Source organism: Rhamphochromis longiceps, linkage group LG7 (genome assembly GCF_057381845.1).
Source record: "Rhamphochromis longiceps isolate RC_006_pf linkage group LG7, R_longiceps_female_GT1.1, whole genome shotgun sequence".
Taxonomy (NCBI): Eukaryota; Metazoa; Chordata; class Actinopteri; order Cichliformes; family Cichlidae; genus Rhamphochromis; species Rhamphochromis longiceps.
The window spans coordinates 15,682,951-15,705,102 of NC_140563.1; the positions used below are offsets into that span (position 1 = coordinate 15,682,951).

The 22,152-nt window shown below is 42.0% G+C and overlaps 1 protein-coding gene across 1 annotated transcript; it reads left to right on the plus strand.

Annotated features, from left to right (window-relative positions):
* Positions 1–3,511: 3,511 nt before the first annotated feature.
* LOC146665060 (potassium/sodium hyperpolarization-activated cyclic nucleotide-gated channel 3-like) lies at positions 3,512–19,637 on the plus strand. Its single transcript, XM_085412493.1, has 8 exons — positions 3,512–4,508; positions 8,706–9,129; positions 10,152–10,313; positions 10,852–11,070; positions 12,692–12,838; positions 13,438–13,678; positions 14,848–15,012; positions 17,831–19,637. The coding sequence occupies exons 1-8, from the start codon at positions 3,853–3,855 to the stop codon at positions 19,396–19,398; spliced, it is 3,582 nt and encodes a 1,193-aa protein (XP_085268619.1). The 5' UTR covers positions 3,512–3,852; the 3' UTR covers positions 19,399–19,637.
* Positions 19,638–22,152: the final 2,515 nt, after the last annotated feature.

Consider the following 22,152-nt stretch of genomic DNA (forward strand, 5'->3'; position numbering starts at 1 on the left):
AGCCAGCGGATTGTTTTAATAGCAAATCTAAAGAGTTCTCCAAACTTAATGGAGAGATTAATGTTTTATTTATTTATTTATGGGACTTTATTTACATCTGCTGCCACAGTTGTCAACATCATGTGTCACAAATGGCATATAATTAGTTGTCTTAAATAAAGACTTTTTGTGGTAAGTGAAACAAAGCAGTGATTAGTGCAAAATAGCATCATACAGTGTGACGTACCATTTAAATGGAAGTTTTGGGTAATACATGATTTTATTAATTGTTTGACACCTAAATGAAATGGTATTTTGTCAAAATGAATCTTTTTTTTTTAACTTAAACAAAAAATGTTTCCAATGTGAAAAGATACTCGATGTTACTCAAATGTGGAAGCGTTAACTCACAGCGGTAACTTTCAGTATTTCAGGGGTTGTTTAAATCTCTCTATTCTTATTGCAAACTAGTCAAGCTTTGTATGAGTCTCAGCACCCTAGACTTATGTAACGGCACTGATACAAGCTACTTTGGCTTCTGTCTCTTTAAAACCCCTCTCCCATTTTCTTCTGATTATGTCCATCTTGCCTGGCTTTTGCAAAAAGAACCTCGAGTTTGTGAGCCTCACGTCCTCTGCTTGCCAGTTCAGAGGTTCAGAAAAACAAACAAAAAAAACCGCAGTAAACCTATCATTTCTTGTTCTTGATCGGAAATGGCAGCTCCGCACCTCCATCTGCATGTGTTAGCACCAGAATCCATGGCCAGCACAAACATCTTAAGCAACAACGATTACAACAGAGCATGTCTATTCTGTGAATTTTGAGCTCATTGCGTGCTAACTGCGTATATAATCTATATAAAAAGTATCTGTTCTTGGCTGACAGGAGCGGCACCTGACCGTCTTCTGCTGCTGTAGCCCATCTGATGGGGTGCTCAGGAGGTAGAGCAGGTCTACTAATGGGAAGGCTGGTGGTTTGATCTCCGGCTGCCCAAGTCTCCAGTTTACATGCCTAAGTACACCTTGGCAAGATACTGAACCCCAAGTTGCTCTTGAATGTGTTCATCGGAGTATAAATGTATGTTAATATTAGATAGAGAGCACTTAGGTGTAGAAAAAGTAGGAATGTATGAATGAGTGAAAGAGGCATGGGGTATAAAGCGCCCTGAGTGTTCAAGTAGTGTAGAAAAGTGCTATGCAAGAACCAGTCCATTTACCATCTGCTTCAAGCCTGGACACGTTGCATGCTCATAGATGCTTTTCTGCATACCTTGGGTGGTTATTTGAGTTACTTCTCCATCAGCTCACAGTAGTCTAGCAATTCTCTTCTGACCTCTGCTATCAACAAATCATTTTCACCTAGAGATCTGCCACTGAGTGGATATTTTCTCTCTTTTGGACCATTCTCTCTAAACCCTGAAGATGCTTGTGTGGGAAAATCCCAGCGGATGAGCAGTTTCGGAAACACTCCGACCAGTCTGTCTGGCACCAACAACCACACCATCTTCAAATTCACCTAAATCACCTTTCCTCCTCATTCTAGTGCTCGGTTTAAACTTCAGCAGGTCATCTTGATCATGTCTTCATGCCTAAATACACTGAATTGCTGCCAGGTGATTGGCTGAGTAGATATTTATTAGATTGTTTATATTTATTGATATATTGATATAACGATTTGATATATTGATTTGATATTAACACATTAATGCGCAATTAAAGAAAACATGTACCTAAGAAAATGGCTGGTGAGGAGTATGACTCTATTGTTTTCTCTAACATGTTTTCTCATTTTGACTTGGGTGTAAAATTATTATTATTATTTTTAACATTTGATGAGCTTCTTGTATTTTGGGATAAGATGGGATCTATTGTGATGTCACAGGTCAGAAAATTAAGCAAGTAGTCAAATGTAAATCAGCCAAAGCCACCTATACAGTGCACTAGGGGTACGAATAAGGATGACACTGCATGGAAATTCAGATTTGTAGCCCAGTGAAGACACACCGACCTGATTTCCAGCAGGCTGGGATGTTTACATTTGCAGGTACCAGAAAGGGCTGGAAATAAAACTCTGACAATTTAGCTTTACTGCCTACCAAACATCACTAAGCTTGATGATTGTGGTGTAAAACAAAAAGTGTTAAGTCCTTATCTGGGCATCCCTTTAGGAGACTAACAAGCAGCAAATAAATAAAAGAGAATAACCTGTTTCCCTGTGTGCTACTTTATATCCGCGTATTATGTGGCCGCTGATGGCGGGGAATTAAAATAAATAATTTAAGTGGAGGAAGAGTTCTCTTAGTTGTGCAAGCGGCACACAAATGATGATTTTAATTAGTTTACCACTGTGTCGTGGGGAAACATTTCGAGGGAAACAAACTGTTCAGCCCTTCTTGTTGGTTGGCAGTGAGCCAGATGAGATTGCTGTATGGTTTAAATCACTTTAGTGACATTTGGATTGAATCATACAACCTTAATGCAGCCAGCTGTCAACAACCTTTCATCAAATTAATTTGCCACATTGGCCAGAAGTATTTCATCGCTTCTCCCTTTAACTAAAATTGTCTTGTTGAGCTAATAAAACTGAAACACTGATGCCAAAAACACAGGTGATATGTGACCAAACAGCTTTGTGCACTATTTTAGTTTTAATTAACCCCCAACTGATGATTTTCAATGAAGCATTCAGCGTTATTTATACAGTGGGGATCATGCCAGTGTTTATGGGAAAAAATAAAATTCAATACTATCATTACCCGGTGGTCAATTTGAGATATTTTAACCCTGGGTGAGAAATCTGGGCAGTTAAGAGAATAATTTGGGTTGGTTTATGGATTACAGGTGCCATTCCTTAGATTTTTCCACGTGGACTGTTTTTATTTTTATTTTTTTCATAGCCAGGTGAACCTGCGAAACCCAGATAATGCAGTAGAGCCATACACATCATATAGACGCACATTCTGCCTGCCGTACATGTGCTGCCAAGGACGTACTATCCACGTTGCCCACCAGAAATGACCAAGATGGGCACAAGATTTGCGCATCCTGAGCATCACAAACAACCACGCATGCTTAAACACAGGATGCAGCTCGTGTAAAACTCGTGTCAATCAGACTTAAGTGTCAGTTTTGTGCCCAACATCATTCACCGGGTTGGGCAAATATCAGAATTGTTTGTTGCAGTGTAAGGCCCGATGCCACAAACACCAAACCTTAAGATTACATTCTCTCAACTATTTAACTACCAACTCCAATGCTAGATCGCATCCTTGAATCATCCTCTCCAGTTTGTCCTGCCTGGGCGGGGTGAGCGCGTGTGCCATCCTGGCTCCTATGGCAACCCGATAGATTAGCTCCATCAATATTCACGTTATTAGAAAGCGCGAGGCTTATGGATTAGTGATGTCAGCGCTCAGTGAAAGCCAGGGGCAGCTGCGTGCATGTGTGTATTCACCTTGCGCCGTGAGAGGGCTCAGATAGGCTTTCGGGGGAGGTGGGGATCATGCTTTGTCATTGAGGAGCTCAGCAGCAGCAGCAGCATTCTCCCACTCCGGCACGTCCGACGCTCAGCATGCTGCATCCTGATGCGCTCCCGTCTGCACTCAACGAGCTTACCTGGATTTACATGCATTTGTCGTTTGGCGCTTTTACATGAGCGTCTGATCGCAGCCGCCGCGTATTCGTTGACGCATCTCAATGTTTGAACCGGAGGAGAGCGGCACGTCCCAAGAGTCAGATAAGATACGACCCGTCCTGCGGACCTCCCCCGTCACTGTTTTTGCCTCCAGCGGCACCCCGAGTGTGTGAGATTCATGATTCATCCCCCCGCTTTCACGGGCTGTCCTTAGAGCGCAACCTCTTCTGGTTCTTCCAAATGGAGAGATTCCAGTCCTCCATGCGCAAACGGCTCTACAGCTTGCCGCAAAACATTGGGCAAAAGCCCTTTGTGACTGACGAAGGGGAGAACGGCGACAAGGACACTAAAAGGAAAAGTATCGGGCTCAAACATTTGTCCTCTCTGTCTCCCGCGAGCAGTTGTAAGAGCATTGGGGAGGCCGGGGTCGAAGACTTTGAAAGGGACGTCACCGTGAAGACCAACTTGAATGGGGACTGCCGCTTTTTTAGGGGCAGCATCTCTTCCATCTCCGGACGGCATCCCCCCGGGTCAGATTTGGCGGAGCAGAGGCGCCTCATTCCCGAGGCTGATGCTGGAGTCAACGAGAGTTTCCCCGGTGAGCACGGCCCCGGGGCCCTACAGCGGGCAACGGGTGGGCTGACCGGCATAGTCGGGCAACCGTCACTGTTTGACCAGTCAACTTTCATCAAGTTGGAGGGCTCTGAGCAAATAATACCCGAAGATGAGCGTCTCTACCAGGCTGGCTTCATGCACCGGCAGTTTGGGGCGATGCTCCAGCCGGGAGTCAACAAGTTCTCCCTGCGGATGTTGGGCAGTGAGAGGGCCGTGGAACACGAAAGGGAACGCGTGAAGTCTGCAGGCTTCTGGATAATCCATCCCTACAGTGATTTTAGGTAATTTCTGTGCAGAAATCCTTTTTCTTTTTTTAAAATCGCAAATAGTTGTGTCCTACAAAGAAGTGCTGCAGTGATCCTATCACACATTAAAGGCTCATTTGGCCTGCGCATGCGTTAAAACTAATAATTTAAAAACTGCCTGGAATGAATGAGCCATAAAATGTGTTAAGGGTATAAACTATAATCCCCGTGCATGCCTTTCTGTAACTACAGTGGCCATATTAGCAGCACGATAATCAGGAGTGTAAGCCTCTGCAGAACAGGTAGATCATTAGCTAAATGTGCCTCAGTAGCCCACCTTGAGCAGATAAATGGCTTAACGTGTGCAAATGGACATTTTTAAAAGCGTTGTCTACATTTTTTTTGCAGGGAAACGTGGTTATGTCATGCATATCCAGGATATAAGTCCTTTTGCTTTGGTTGGCCCAGTTTGTGCATTTGTGTGTCCATGGTGTCATCAGGTTATGTAGAACTTAATTAACTCTTTGCAGCTCTTTGCATGTATGTGCAACAAACTAAGCCAACCACAGTTAACAAATTTCCCAGCCATGCTGCACTATTTCATTGCACACCAGTATTCTGGATACGTCCACCACCAAAAGATTTTCCCAGCATTTAACCTTAATGCTCACTGTCATCATATTTTTCATCAGTCAGCTGTATGCCGATGTGTGCCACTGCAGTTTTTTCCACTCATCTGAATTACACTTTTTTTGTCATCATTTAGCCAGGGCAATGGATTACAGAGTGCAGCAGGGGCTTGGAAATGGGGTAATCAAAATAGGGTAACATGACCATTCAAGATATTAGAAGCACACATCAGTGGGAGATTATTACAGCACAATTAGTCTAATGGAGCAGAGATGGTGTGGACGGGGAGGGGACATGCCACAAAAACGCAGAGAGAGAGCGCACGACACACACACACACACACACACACACACACACACACACACACACACACACACACACACACACAGAAAGAGAGATTGAAATGAAAATGGTGTGTTGTGAGGAATCAGGACGGCCAGCTGTTAACTCCGTGTGTGAGGTACGAGGTGTTGTTACTTTATGCTCACTTTGGGTCGCAGTGCGAGCAGGAGGGGCATTTTTAGTGCTTGCCATGGGTCTCATAAGGTGAATGCTTTATCCCGCAGATCCCATTTTAAGTTACAGATGCCTTTTGCAGCACCAGAGATTATTCTGAGATTTTGTGGCAATCCAGCAAAGAGGCAGCTCCGTGCCCTGCTTGTGAGCTGACATACCGTGCGCATCCATGACAGTCAGCAAGGCATTGTATAACCGATGTACGGTTTCCTGTTATCTTCCTATAGACACACACAATCTGATGTTTTTATCAAGTAACTGCTGTTTTTTTTTTTTTTTTCATTCTAAAGCTTTCTAAGGATACAGCAGCAGACACACTGAACTGGCACACTGCGTAAATATGGTTAATATGATTGCTGGTGGGCCTGAGCCACAGTACAGGTGTGTGTTAAGCCACTGAGCTGCATGCAGGCTGTTGTGTTTCAGCTGCACTCTGGCAGCAAGAGATAAGTATCTCTAGTACAAATGTGATCCCTTTTTCAGCTGTCCTGATTGATCTAAGCTCCTTTCACCATTTTAAGCCTTTTTGTGTTCACTTTGCTTGTAAGTCCCCTCTCTTTTTTGCTCTCATGCTCTTTAACGTAGTTGCACTCTGACCTCAATAGTGCAAGATTTTGTCTCTGGACCAGTCGAGGTCCACAGACCGTACAAGCAGCAGCTTTGTTTCGATGGTAACATCAGATTACACCAGCCAGTTGTCTGTTTTGTGGTCTGAATTCTGCGCGCACAGGCAGCCGATGTTCCAGCAGGGTGGTCAGCAATGTACCGTCCTCTGCAGACCTTTTTTTTAAAAAATAAATAAATAAATGAATAAAATTATCCAGCTGTTCCAGCGCTCTGCAGCACAGTGACGTTTGCAGAGCAGTAATGCTAACTACTCAACATCTGGCTGATGGGTGCTGACTTCTGGAGATGACATGGATTCACAGGAGATAACGGTGGATTTAGCCAGAGAGAGGAAGCGCAATTAGGACCAGTGTGTCACTGCAGAGACAACGGGCAGATGTCGAGAGAAATGCAAATTCTTTGTTTGGCAAAGAACAACAGAAAGCTGATTAGAACAAATGGCCACCGTGCCCTCACTGGTTTCTACATTTTGTCACATGTGACTGTGAACGTTTTGGGTGTAAGTAAACTAGAAGAGGTAGAAGTGCATTCACCAGATTCCTCTGCCTCTTTCCACCGTGTTGTCCTCATTCGACTCTAGAATGTTTTCCATCACCAGTAACACAATGCAGCACCTGTAACTCATCACAACAGCAACCCACTGGGAGGTATCACCTGAAAAAGCAAATATTACATCTAATATTGTGGTGAACCTGGCATGGATCAAACAGTGACACTCTGAATGACTGCTGCATCCTTTGCACACAAAAAAATGTATAAAGAAAAAGCATAATTAAGTCTTAAGAAAATGCAATTCAGTTTACCTTTGAAAACAAATGTATCGCTTAAAAGAAAAAATTAACTAAGAAAATAAATAAATACATAAGCTAATTAAAAGCTCAGATCCTGTATATTTTAATATTTATGAATGTATACCAATAACTTTACACTTTTTAAAAGAAAGAAATATTTTGGCATGCTTGAGCCTCCATATAGTTTTCTTCCCCCCCATTCATGGAGAAAACGCTAAAGTTTTAAATATACCTGCTGATGAGATGATGAGATATTTGGTTTCTTAACCTCCAGCTGGCGTGCAGTTTTTGCTGACCCTGCATGTTTGTCCTGTTGAGATCATTTGTTTTTGTTTTGTTTTTTGACACGACTCACTCATGAAATCGCACATGTATGGTTTCTCATCTTACACGCTCTTTGTGTGGATGCGTTGTACATTACTGTGTGACTCTGACAAATGTAGAACGCTAGATTAAAAAGAATGAGTATAGCAAATAGCTGGGAAACATCAATCAAGAGTCAGAATAGCTTACAGTGAACTCCAATTAGCCATATTTCTAAATTTCATAAGAACATTTGCTAAATAAATGTGTTCTGTTTTGTGTGTAAATGACTAGTAACAGGCAGTTTTCGATGAAACTGAACACACTCCTGCTGATACTTTTGAAAATCAATATGTATTCATGATTAATTCAAATGAATTCCCAATAACCGGTGTCACTCTTTTCCCATTTGGCCCACTCTTTAACTGAATCAGAGAATAATTCTTTGCTTGTTTACATTGTTTCTGCTCACTCGGACAGAACTCTGCTGGGTTTTCAGACCGTGTGAAACAGCGAGGTTCATTTCTATAAGTAGCCAGAATCACTTTGAATTTGGAGCACATACTCACACATACTTGTATTAAGTGTTTTGTGTAAACTAAGCAGCATACACTGATTGGCTTTGTATTGATGAAATGTTCCCATCAATACGTCCCTGTTTGTTGTTGTTTTAATACAAAGTTCAAACAGATGCGTTTTTATTACCAGTTATTCTGTCCAATTTTTTTCTTAAGTGAAGGCAAAAAATGCTCATTTTGAATTTTCAGATCCACAAGCAGGAATTTCCTATTTCTCTGGTCACCCAGAAACATTTCATTTACATCAGTTTTGCGTTTGTTTAGCTCGGCTCTTATGACAAAGGTATGACATTTGCAATCAGGTTTTCTGCCGTGCTGAGATTTAATACCAGCATGTGTTTATTTAGATTCTGTTTTTAAACTAAATTAGTAACCAAATTGCATTGCATTTATGAGCTCCTACTATAATTGCTTTTCTTGGCCTGTTGTCATTGTTAGTGCAAGTTTACTTTTCGAATGAAACTAGGTCATTTAGCATAGACCACAACTAACACCTGCAACCTAATATCATATGATAAATTAAATTAAATTTGATCAAAAGAACAGAGGAAAGTCAACACATGAATTTGTTCCTTTCACCAAAATGTTGTCGCCTCTAAATCTTTATTTTTCTGTGTATTATATCAACAACGTCACTTTGGCGACCCCAAAGAAGTTTTAGCCAGACCTAGAGGAGACTATACCCTCTGTTTACATCAAATAAGAAGAAATTAGCCGTTTCTGTGCCTTAATGACGCTGGCCTGCTGTGGTTTATGGTGTGAGTCACATCCAACTGTCCATCTTTCAGGTTCTACTGGGATCTGACAATGCTGCTGTTGATGGTGGGAAACCTCATCATCATCCCCGTGGGCATCACCTTCTTTAAGGACGAGCACACGCCGCCCTGGATAGTCTTTAACGTCGTGTCGGACACCTTCTTCCTCATGGACCTGGTCCTCAACTTCCGCACGGGCATCGTCAAGGAGGACAACACGGAGATCATCCTGGACCCGCATCAGATCAAGATCAAGTACCTGAAGAGCTGGTTCGTGGTGGACTTCGTCTCCTCCATACCCGTGGACTACATCTTTCTTATCGTGGAGACGCGCATCGACTCAGACTTTTACAAGACGGCCCGAGCTCTGAGGATCGTCCGCTTCACAAAGATCCTCAGTCTGCTACGGCTGCTGCGCCTCTCCAGACTCATTCGCTATATCCACCAGTGGGAAGAGGTAGATGAAGATAGCCCCATACTGGCTAGCTTCAACTGACTGGTTGGATATTTAAAAGATTTTGTTACAGTCTTAAAAATATTAGTCGATAAAAATGAACAAATTCACAGCTTCTAGCTTTTTAAGTGGGAATATTTTTTAAGTCTTTTAAGTAGTGTGGCTGATATTTAGAGAATTTCTTACACTATTTTCCAGATTAATACCTGCAGCATGCTCTCAGATGCTTCTCTCATTTCAAAGGGGACGTCTTGTGCTCATTTCCACCTTCATCCTTATATTCCAGGACTCTACTGGAGTAGCTTTGCATGGTTCACAGTTCAAAAGTAATCATTGTTTACCAGTCAGCCAGTTTATCAGTTCATCCTCTTCCTGACAAACTATTTCACATTCTCTCCCTTTAGGCCAGCTTTCCTCTCATTGGCTGTGTCTTGCAAATAGAAGGTTTGAAGAGCTGCAGAATGAAGGAGGAGTGCAGAAAAAAACTCAATCTGAAACCAAGCGTTTGCAGCTGCCTGAAGCCTGATCTCATTTTTTTAAACTTTCTCCATGTTAAATGTGCACATCCATCTTTTTAACAGTACAGGTTTCCCTTTAGGCACCGTGCATACTAAGGTTTCTCTCTCATTAACAGATTTCTTACACTTTCGCTCTGTATGTGGGGAAAAAAAGTGCTGCTGCAGAGTTAATTTGTTGGCTCTGCATTTAAACACACTTACACACAGTCAGCTTACTCAATAAGAGATATTATCCCGCGTTATTATTTTTTATATGTTCCATCCCCATCAGCCATTAACGTTACAGATGGTTGCTCTGAAATAGCCTCTGGTAGTCTATAGAAGATTAAGTGTGGTTCGGTATAGTTCGCTTGCATCCATCAACACCATCATCGCGGTTCCTCCTGTTTATTTCAAATCCTCTGTTTGCGTGCATGGGTGTTAACATTTTATAGAAGAGATATGAGTGTTTTATTATCTCTCTTTTTTCTCTCTCTCTCCCCCTAATTCTGAAAATCTGTGTCACAGGTTTTCCACATGACATACGACCTTGCCAGCGCCATGGTGCGTATCATGAACCTGATTGGTATGATGCTGCTGCTGTGTCACTGGGATGGCTGTCTGCAGTTTCTGGTTCCCATGCTGCAAGACTTCCCCCCAGACTGCTGGGTCACCAGGAACAAGATGGTGGTAAGTGGATTATTTATGAGTCAGACAGCCTCCAAAATGTGTTCCTCCCCAAAACACGACGAACCACATGCAGACATTTATCTCTAAGCGTCATTAGTTATCGGTTTGAGAGCACAGATTAAATTAACGTCAACAGGTAGCGTGTTTAATCTTTATATCCAGTTTTCAGTCACACATGTTTTTCAATAAACATTTTGCAGAAATAGGGTGGTTTTTGTTTATTTGCAAAGCTGTTAATACCTCCTGAAGAAGATAGAATAGAATAGAATTAGAATTCAACTTTATTGTCATTGCACATGCACATGAAACAGACCTACCCATAAATGATGTTTTGTAACAGTTGGGACATACATCTGTGTTCACGTCCATAAGCTCAGATTAAGCTGATTTAGATGTGATGTACGATGGCTCCGTAATGTAGTGGTTTACACATTCAGGAGAGGCATCCGGTGTAAAAATCTAACAAATCAAATATTTCCTGAGCCGCTGGTCGTAGATAGCCGTACGCGTTATCTCTCCTCCTCTGCATCCCTTTCAGAATGACACCTGGGGTCAGCAGTACTCCTACGCCCTGTTCAAGGCCATGAGTCACATGCTGTGTATCGGGTATGGCCTGTACCCTCCTATCGGCATGGCTGACGTGTGGCTCACTATCCTCAGCATGATCGTGGGTGCCACCTGCTTTGCCATGTTTGTGGGGCATGCGACTGCACTCATTCAGTCTCTGGACTCCTCCAGGAGGCAGTACCAGGAAAAGGTGGGTGTTTGCTGAAAAATCATCCACAGTTTTACTTCTGATATAACACTTCTGTTCCACTACATTTCATAAGGTAATATTATTTAACTGTTTCACTTATTACATTATCAAATCATGAAGTGTATCAAATTCGGTTCTTTTCTGAATTCTTTTGCCAACAGAGAAAGAACAAAAAAAATAGTCATCAGTTCATAAAATGTGCTTTTTTAGGTTAAACTGCCAGCTATATATATATTTAAGTTCCAGCTTAAATAGGGCCTTTATTTACTTATACCTCATTTATAATGAGCGGCTACAGCAGTCTGAAGCCTGCGATTTTGAGTCAGAGGGATTACTTGCACATATGCTGACCTCATTACTTCAAACTGTGGCCACATTTAATATGAGTATTTTGCATATATATATATATATATATATATATATATATATATATATATATATATATATATATATATATATAGAAGGAACACGAGAAGCTGGAGAAATACCAAGGGCTCAGAGAAGAGCTCGAGAGGATGTGGAGGGTGAAGGTAACGGTGGTCCCCGTGGTAATCGGAGCACTAGGTGCGGTGACTCCCAAGATAGGCGAGTGGCTCCAGCAGATCCCGGGAACAACATCGGAGATCTCTGTCCAGAAGAGCGCAGTCCTGGGAACAGCTAAGATACTGCGCAGGACCCTCAAGCTCCCAGGCCTCTGGTAGAGGACCCAAGCTTGAAGGATAAACCGCCCGCAGGGGCGTGCTGGGTGTTTTTTTTTTTTTATATATATATGAACAACAATAAGCTTAAGCTTAAAAGGCAGATTACAACGGTAAGATGTGCTTCATCTTAAAAAATAAAAAATATGAATACTATCCTATAATATTATTATTATTTGATATCATATATTATTAGGTACAGGAGAGGAGCTTTTTTTCTGTGTGATGTATTTTAATCTGGACACCTACATAAGTGCAATTTTTAATGCAGGATTTCTGTTTTATATTTCAATATTGCTACTTTTCACTAAGTGACAGATCTTGAAGGGGAGCGTAAACCCACTTTTTTGTTTGCAAAAACATGTTTTATACATCCACGTATAGCTGCCGTTAACTTTTCATTTGGGGAATATGGGAAAGGACAGACGAACTGCAACATGACACAAAAAAAGACAGACATGGCAGTGCATTATGAAAAGCAGAGCTGACACTTACAGCTGGATTTACCATGCATAGACAGGGTGCATGGACCATATTTGGTGCTTTGCTGCTAGAGTACACTGCTGAAGGACACAGTAGTTAATGTTATTAGCTGCAGCCTGCAGAGCACAACTGTAATTGTCAGATGGGGCAGAGTCACAACATTGCACTGTGGGCAGGTTTCACAGATGGCCTGACAGTTGACTGTTAAAATAATGAGACACATTATATTCCTACCTCTGAGCCAACACATCAATCAGTGTAATATATTCATTTTGACATGACTTTGCATTTTGTCTCACGGTTATGTTACGTTACATTTGCAGCCTTCTGCTACTCTAATCAACAGGAATATATCTATATATATATAGATATAGCTATAGATATAGATATATAGTTTTTTTTAATCATGTTAATAAGTGTGCTCTTTGTGCTTTTCATAGTACAAACAAGTGGAGCAGTACATGTCCTTCCACAAGCTTCCTGCAGACATGCGTCAGAGGATCCACGACTACTACGAACACCGGTATCAGGGCAAGATGTTTGACGAGGAGAGCATACTGGAGGAACTGAATGAGCCGCTGAGAGAGGTCAGCCATCAACAGATGATTTTTAGATAACATACATTATGCAAACAATGTGTAAATGCTTAAAGACAACATAAAGTTGTTATTTGCTCTCTTAATCATTTACTGTCCGTTTAATATAACCCTTAAGTAAAGTCTGGTGTTTAAAAAAAAACAGATGCTTTTTGACAAATACATTTTTTATTCTTATATAAGCTTTCAGCTACATTATTCTGACCTGTAGGCTATTTGTTTAGCATTTCTTTAATTCTTCTAAATAGTAAAATGTTAACAAAATTATTCATTGTCCTTATTTTATTTTGCAAACATTTTATTGTCGTCAGCAGCACATGTATAAATGCATGACATGAGCCACGTTGTTCTTAATGGTGAACAGTTAATTATGTAATCTAATATGGCTGTGTTACTTTGACAATGTTAATAGTCATGTGATCTGATAAGTAATGGCTTGAAGAGGACGGGGGACCTCATTAAAAGAGCATTAAGAGCATTAAGCTGTTAGCCCCCCTGCTTTTATCATGACTGAAATTTGTTTTTGAAGGCATTGCATTAGCAAAAAGAAAAAAATGTAAAAGGTGAACTTTTTTTTCTCTTTCCTGCAGGAGATCATCAACTTTAACTGTCGCAAACTGGTCGCCTCCATGCCCCTGTTCGCCAACGCTGATCCCAACTTCGTCACCTCCATGCTAACCAAACTACGCTTTGAGGTCTTCCAGCCGGGCGACTACATCATCAGGGAGGGGACCATCGGCAAGAAGATGTACTTCATCCAGCACGGCGTTGTCAGCGTCCTGACCAAGAACAGCAAAGACACCAAGTTGTCCGATGGCTCTTATTTTGGAGGTGAAGTCGGCTGCTCTGCATGCTAATATGTTCTGTAGTGGACAGTGGGTCAGTTTGAATGCATGTGAAGGAGTGGTGATTGTATGATTTGTTTTGATTTATTTGGCTCAGGCACTCGGCAGATTATCTTCCCCGACTATTACAGCTGGGAAAAATCGTCCACATCATCTCCTTAAAAGCGCTGGGAACTAAGAGGGGCAGAGCTTTGCGATCTTTGATTCCATCTGTGGGGTTTTCCCCTTTTTGTTACACCATATTTAAAGCTGAAATCCAGAATTTTTCCTCTCGGTTATGTTTTCTCAACCTGCTGTTGTCTGTTCCATCTGTGCACCAAAGTGAAATGTCATCATTAAATGTCAACTACGAAGCATAAAACTCTTAATTCTTTTCAGATTTGTTTCGGCAGAAGTATTAAACGAGGAAAGGGGGAAAAAAAGCAGCTAAATTAAACCTTTCATAGTCACGCATTTATTTGGAGTAAAACAGTCAGGGCAAAAACAATTTGGCTTCAAGTTATTCTCCTACATCTAAAAACACGAAGAAATGTTAAAATAATAAACTAGGACAGAAAACATCTAAAACCAACACAAGATAAAAAGAAATCCCATGATGTAAAGTGTAATAAATTCAAGAAAGTGACAGAATAGGGCGGAGAGAGATGGAGAGAGACAGAGTATGTGTGTGTGTGTGTGTGTGTGTGTATTTGTGCGTCTATATCCTCAATATGTCTGTCCTGAAAAATATGCCTCATTTTTTTCCCTCCTGTTTTCTTTTAATGGCGCATTATTTTATTTTTCTGATCTGGCACGACAGATGAGGTCAGAACAAACTGTAAGCTGCAGAAATTGCATTAAGTGCTCCATCTGTGGAGTTCAGAGGCATCAGCCTTTTTCATGCTTTATCATCTCATACTAATAATACTATTTTGGACTTTTCTTTTGTGAATGGATCTAAGAAGATAGGAATTCTGTTGCGGCTTGTCACACAACTTCTGAAAGGAGGAGGAGGGTGGGTGGTGGTGGTGGTGGGGGACTTATTATATAACACTTCATAGTAATGCGTTGTTTTTAATCCTTGCTGTTAATACCTGTCTTGCACTCTGCAGGAAGTCTTTTAAAGCGGTGAAACAAATAATTGGAGGGTTTTTTTTCTCATCTCTTTCCCTGCAGAGATCTGCCTGCTGACCCGAGGCAGGAGGACTGCCAGCGTGCGGGCAGATAACTACTGTCGACTGTACTCTCTGTCTGTAGACCACTTCAATGAGGTGCTGGAGGAGTATCCCATGATGAGGAGGGCGTTTGAGACTGTGGCGCTCGATCGCCTGGATCGCATAGGTTAGTCCTTAAAGATAAGATAAAACCTATTTACTGGCACCAATTTTATATTATTATCAATCATTCATTTGTTCATTTTAGTGTTGCACTAAAATTAACATCAGTTGGACTTTATATCTGTTATTAGTGGTGGCGTGGATGTAGGCACGTATTTAAGCACAGCGGCTAACAAAAGCCAAGAATAGAAAACAGTGTATAATAATAATATTTAAATGTAAGCGTGCCACATTAATCCATGGTCTTTAGACTTTACTAATTAATCTTATATGAATGGAAAACAGTTTAAAGTTATTTTCCTGGGTACACCTTGCTAAGGACCCCCTTGTCCTTTGGAAGTCTTAATTCTTTGTAGCACAGATTCAACAAGGTGCTGGAAACATTCCTCAGAGGTTTTGGTCCATATTAACGTCACAGCATCACACAATTGCTGCTGATTTATAAGCTGCACATCCATGATTCGAGTCTCTGGTTCCACCGTGTCACAAAGGTGCTCTGTACTAAAGAGCCCGAAGTGTGCCAAGAAAATATCCCACTCACCGGCATCCGGAACTGATCATACAATGCAGGATGGAGCCAGGCTTTCATGCTGTTTACACCTACCATTCCAGTGTCATAGCAGAAATTGACAGTCATCTGACCAGACAACTTTTCTCCAGTCTTCCACTGTCCAATTTTGGTGTGAACTGTAACCTCAGCTTCCTGTTTTTAATTAACAAAGACCTAAGCCATCTGCTTCAAGGTCCAAAGTGTTATGCATTCAGAGATGCTCTTTGGTTGTGACACGTGGTTATTATCAGCTTGAAGCAGTCTGGCTATTCTCCTCTGACCTCTGGCATCAACAAGAACTCCTTCTCACTGGACAATTATTCTTTTTCGGCCCATTTTCTATAAACCCTAGAGATGGTTGTGTGGGAAAATCCCAGTAGATCAGCAGTTTCTGAAACACTGAGACCGGCTTAGGCAACAACAACCATGCAAGATTAAAAGTCAGCTTTCTTCCCCCATTTTGATGCTCAATTTGAACTTCAGCAGGCCGTCTTTACAAGGCCTCTGTGCCTAAATGCACTGAGTTGCAGCCATGTGATTGGTTAATTAGATATTTGCATTTTTAAGCAGCTATTCAGGTATACCCAGTAAAGTGACCAGTGAATTATACTATAAGCAAGTATTTACTAAGTAAACTAAACTCAAACAGAGTATTTTTTGTGCAGTCTGCAGTTGGATTGGAACCTAAAAGAGACAGTTAGGTCTAAAGGGTGGCATTTTTCTAACTTTTTGATTGCTTCCAGTCTAATCTGGAGACATAATATACCCACATAGCAAAATTGGTATGGCCCGGATCTGGCCCACAAAATGTGCTTACACATGGCCCCACATACCGCAAAGAATGACGGCCCTTTGGCGGCCCAGATATGGTTTGTGAGATGTGGCCCACACATGGGCCAGCACAAGGCCAGTTGCAGACACACTGCTGGCCCACAACAGTTTCAACCCTGGCCCCAGATGTCAGCCCAATGTGTACCTTAATCAAGCCATGTAATTACAACATGTTCTATATAAGAATCAGTGAATGGACTGATTCTTATATAGCGCTTTGCTACTCTCCCAGATTACTCAAAGTGCTCTATACAACATGCCATATTCACCCAATCACACACTTCCGCTAAACTGAGTGCTTCCTAACTACAGCCACACACATTCTCAGTTTTGCCATGCAGACTGGAATAACCAGGGATCGAACCACTAACCTTCCGATCAATGGGTGACCTGCTCTTCCTCCTGAGCTACAGCCACCCACTGGAAAAAAATGAGTAAACCGACTTTGGATAAAGTGTACACTCACAAACCTGTCAAACCTGCATTTGAAACGTTAGCTACCATAGCAGTATAGTATTGCAACATGGCATTTGGTCTTCTAACTAAAATAGAAGACCAAACAGTGCCATCATTTGCAGACCTGCCCCACATCTGGTTGACATACACCCTGCCTGGACACCTTGATGCCAGATCCAGGCTAGACCTGTTTTCTATGAGCTTGGGCCACATAAACCAAACCACAATCGGGCCAGATATGGCATCCCATCACATAAATAGTGCCATCTATGCCAGGCCTGGCCCAAATCTGGATGACATACATCTTAGAGAACCAATATAGTAGTGATACATATGCTGTATAACATTGCAATGTCTTTATATACTGTGTATTTATGCAGTATGTTGGTATGTTAGTTAGAAGAAAATGAAAATCTCTGGATCATTATAGATTAACTTCACATAAGCATATTTCAAAAACTAGTTTGCAACTTAGTGACTGACTTTACTCCACTGTTTACTCAGCAGTGGTGCTCCTCCGCTACATGTGCTACAAACAGTGCTGGGTTATTGTAAACGATGAGACTACATTGTTTTAAGACCCACTGTGCCAGAGTGTGAGATTGTAAAGCATGGAAATATATATGACAAAATTTGCACTGTTGAACTTGTAAGCCAATATTGTCAGATAATATCTGTCAAATTGTGAGTGTATTTTTTGTAGTGTTTTAACAGCAGGCTGCATTTTCTAGAGGTATCATTTGCCTTTTTACTCCCATATACGAGAGGAGTTGTGGGAGCTTTTGTGTACAGAATAAGAAATACATAATTTAAAAGTGTTTGCATTGCATGGACGCACTATTGACGAATATATTTTTGAGTTATACAATTATATTTAATTCTTCCTCTTCAGCGTGTGGTATGATGTGTTGTCTAAGGATGTCATTTGTGAAAAAAGGGGAGGGGCTAAAAGTGCATCACGGCCTTATTTCTCTTTTCTTAACAGGGAAGAGGAACTCTGTTCTTCAACACAAAGTTCAGCATCACCAAAGTTCTGGCACACTAAACCTTCATGAGAGTGAGATCATCCAAAGAATAGTGCAACACGACCGCGACATGGCCCAGTGCACTCAGCTGAACCAAACCAGCACTGTGCCGAGTATAAACCGTCCGCCTGCTCCTCCGTCACCCACCCCGGTCATCTGGGCCCCGCTGGTTCAGGCTCCGCTCCAGGCTGCGGCTGCCACCACCCCGCTTGCTATGGCCTTGGCCCACCAGTCCCAGCTTCCTCCAATCCTCTTCCACCATCCTCTGGTGCCACGTCCCGGCTCTGTGAAGGACCCGTCCAGCTATTCAAAGAGAGTACATGTTGGAGCGAGTGCCTCCAGTAGCTGTGGTTCAGGGCCCAATTCTCCCACTAGCTCTGCCAACCTTAGATCTGAGGTTGAGACTGCCACACTAGTATTCCCCAGGACACAGCTACTCTCCAGTGGGCCGTTGTCACCCATACTGACGTCTCAGCCCATCTTCACCAGCAGCCTGCAGCCCCTCGCCCCTCTGCACACACACCAGCCTCTGCTCCATCCTCCCCACTCTGGCATGGCGTCGGTGTTTCCCATCAGCCAGGCCACCGTCTCTTACACCTGCTCCGCTCAGCTCCACTCCCAGCCGTTTCACGGTGCTATGACCACCCCACCACGACCGATAGGTTTACTCCAACAGGGGGCACCAGGGAGGCTAGCAGGGAGATTCCCGGCCCCCTCAGCCACCACATTAACCCCTCTTATTTCAAGCTCAGTCGGCCCCATACTGAGCCAATTGCAGCAAACCTCCCATATCACCTCACAGCAGGTGGGGTCCAGCAGTGACAGAGCAAGCAGGAGAACCAGTGGCCTGAACCTCCCACATTTTCCCTTCATCACCAACACCCAGTCCTCCGCTGGATTTAATCAGCCAGTGTCTGCAGTCGGAGCCGGGGCCGCAGCCTCTCTGGCCCAGCACAGCCTGGCAGGACTCCAGTCTGTTTTTCTCCCGCAGGTTCTCCCAGAGCACTCAGCCCTTGCCTCCCTGGCCCAGTATGGCTCTGCAGAGGCCTCGCCTTGCTACACGCCTCCTGTCCACAGTCCCAGCATCCAGAGCCCTGTGAGGGGAAGGACAGTATGCCACAGTGAGCTCCCCAGCACTGCAGACTCTCATAGTCCTCTAACCCTTCAGACCTCATGCCCTGCCAGGGTGGCCTGTACCCTCAGACAGAGGGCAGAGTCCTCGGTGGATCTCTTTTCCCAGGAAATAAAGACTATCTCAGGCTCTCACAGCTCTATACACCAGGAAAGGCCTTTGGCCATAAGCGGCTCCTCTGAGGGTGTAGCAGGGGCGCCCAGCCCCTTCTCCTCACCGATGGCTGTCAGTAAACCCTACACCCCGATCCCGGGTCAAGCCACTCCTGTCAGTCGGACACATTCAGGGCCTGAGCCTCAGCACCAGTCCGTTGGTTTTCACTCTTCTCCCATTAGATCTCCCGCTAAAATGTTAGAGAAGGAACACAAACAGTCCAAACTCCCGTCCAATTTGTGAGATTTAGACACACCCTCCTTTAATGCCTGAGTGAAGGGAAGATCACTTGGCATCATTTTAACCACTATGTCAAATTTTGAAGTAGGAGGGTGTGCTATAGCTCAGTGGTTTTGTTTTTAACCAGAGTGAACGGATCGAGTTTGATAATGGACAGTGACAGATATATATTTTTTACAGGATACTGCGTCTTTAAAAATGCTAATAACATCCAAACTGTATTGATGGGTATATGTAACACCTCATGAAAGTATCAATTGTTCCGTGTATTATATTCTAACCGCACTCTGTGATTTGTATTTGTTTAAAACCCCATCGTCCAGGCAATTTGTGTAACCTTTTAGCCACATCCTATTTAGTTGGAACGTCGTCCACAACTGTATCCAGTTATGATCAAAACCAAAAAAAACCTGCTGTCCTCTGTTCACATCCTTTCCCACTGCTGAGAGCGTCGTGTGAACGCAGGGTTACTCCGTAAGAGATGCGAGGAGAGACAGACTGTGCACTTTGCTCGTTTCAGAAATAACCTGAAGGCTTGACGATGGCACGTCTTCCAAGATAGCTTTCCAGCAATATTGCACACCCAAATGGGTCACACAGATCAGATAGTATTTAAAAATAAATCTAAGTAATGAATGTAATGAAAATGTGTGAGTGGGAGGAGCGGGATTCATTTTGAATGTGTTTAAACATGAAGGTGATGACAGATTTCACAATAGATGCCAACTTATTTCAGTCTGGCAATAACTTTGGTACAAAACATCCACCTGAGCCGAGGTTTGTGTGCCATTAGCATAGTATGCAATAATCTGTGTGTTCTTTTGTCTTGTTTTTTTACTGGTATGCAAAGGTACTGTGAATCGAAGCACTGATTTGAGATCAGACTCATTAAAACAAGGGAACTGAATTTAAAAAGAAAGAAAGAAGCAATTGTCGATAATCAAAACATCCTGAAACCAGCGATGCACTGAGATTGCTCTGAATGTTTCTTGCACCAGTCAAAGGGCTAAAAGCAGTTTCCTGGACTCAAGATCAACGAGAACCCCTGATGGGTCATATTGCTGCATATTTACCTCTTTCATTGTACAATATTTGAAAGATTTGACATGTATTGTTGAACAATTGCTGCTTTGTGATGCTATGCTGAATCAATAACGTGTATATCAACTGACTTACTTTTAAAAACCAGACTCTTAAATCCTTCTACTTGTTAATAAGTTCACGTGTTTAGATGATGCGTCTACCTTTGTGGACCTGCAGCCGGTGACAAACTGTGAGCTGGTCGGCAGGTCGGATCATCAGAGGATCCTGTCCAGTGGCTTTAGCTGCCCGGTTGGTGAGCCTGAGGTCTGCAATGACTCTGAGTTCCACAAGAAAGAGATACCATCAGACACTAGCCAGCCTCTGCCAATGGGCTCGATCAATCCTTCATTACTATTCTCCTCCAACCGCCTGCCACAGGCATTTGCTTAGAGGTTATTTTGAGTGCATTCAACTTAAAAGTGTGTGTGCGTGTGTGTAGGAGGTGTCATTCGTTCATCCATCCATTCATATATTTATTTATCATTTTGCTGCCTTTTAGCCATCGAATCTCATTCTTTTGTCACCTGTATGTTACAGACATTTTATTTAAGCCTCCAAATTCAATGCAATAAAATGACATATGGTTAATTACCCTCACCTCAACCGTTTAATTCCTTCCAGGAGGAGAGTGTGCGAGAATCTGATAATAAATTATGGCAAAGTTCTAGACTTTAAGCCGGATTAGAAATTGAGAACTGAATGGTGTTGTCTGGTGCCAACAATGAAAATAACCAGGATTATAATCTGCCAGGTACTCAATACAAAGAAATTATCTACCACGTTCATGGAGCGATAACTGCTGGTTTAGTGAGTAAACAGATTTTAAATGCAGGGCTACTGCAAAGTTTTATTAACAGACCTGACAGACCTGATCCTCCATATCCTTAAATAACTTCACTAGATCAGCTGGTTTTGGAAGATTGCTTTATCATATAATGATCTACTTAATTTTTCCTGTCCTTTTATGTAACTCTAAATTTATAAATATTTCTCTTTATATCAACCCTTTGCAGTATTCAGGGATTAAAAATCATGAAACACCAGTCATTGGAGATTTCTGGATATCTGATTTCCTCAGTTAATGCTTAAAGATTGGCATTAATTTAATCACAAATCTGAAAAAAAAAAGTCTAATAGTTTTGGATATTTAATTCTAGCAGCTTCCTATTCATCCTCACAACTAATACAACCAATCACAATGGCTCTAACCCAGCAGCCCACCACAAGCAGTCCAATCGCCTTGATGGCTTTGGGAAGTATGGAAATTTCAAAGGAGGGCATCAACTTTGAAACTAACAGTAATTTCATGTTTTCCAAACACACAATACGCATATATATATATATATATATATATATATATATATATATATATATATATATATATATATATATATATATATATATATATATATACACACACACACACACACACACACACACACACACACACACACACACACACACACACACATTATTAGAAATAATAAATAAGCACAGACTAAGATTTGAAGAAGCAACAAAGACAGCAATTAATTTACATTTCTTTGTAGTTGCTATTGTGTTTGCCATTTCTAGGTGCAGTAGTTCACTTATTACACATTTAAAACAGGTAGCGTTTGAAATTGTTGTTCTTAACTGTCAACTTTTAAAGCTCACATCCTAAAAACAATTTAT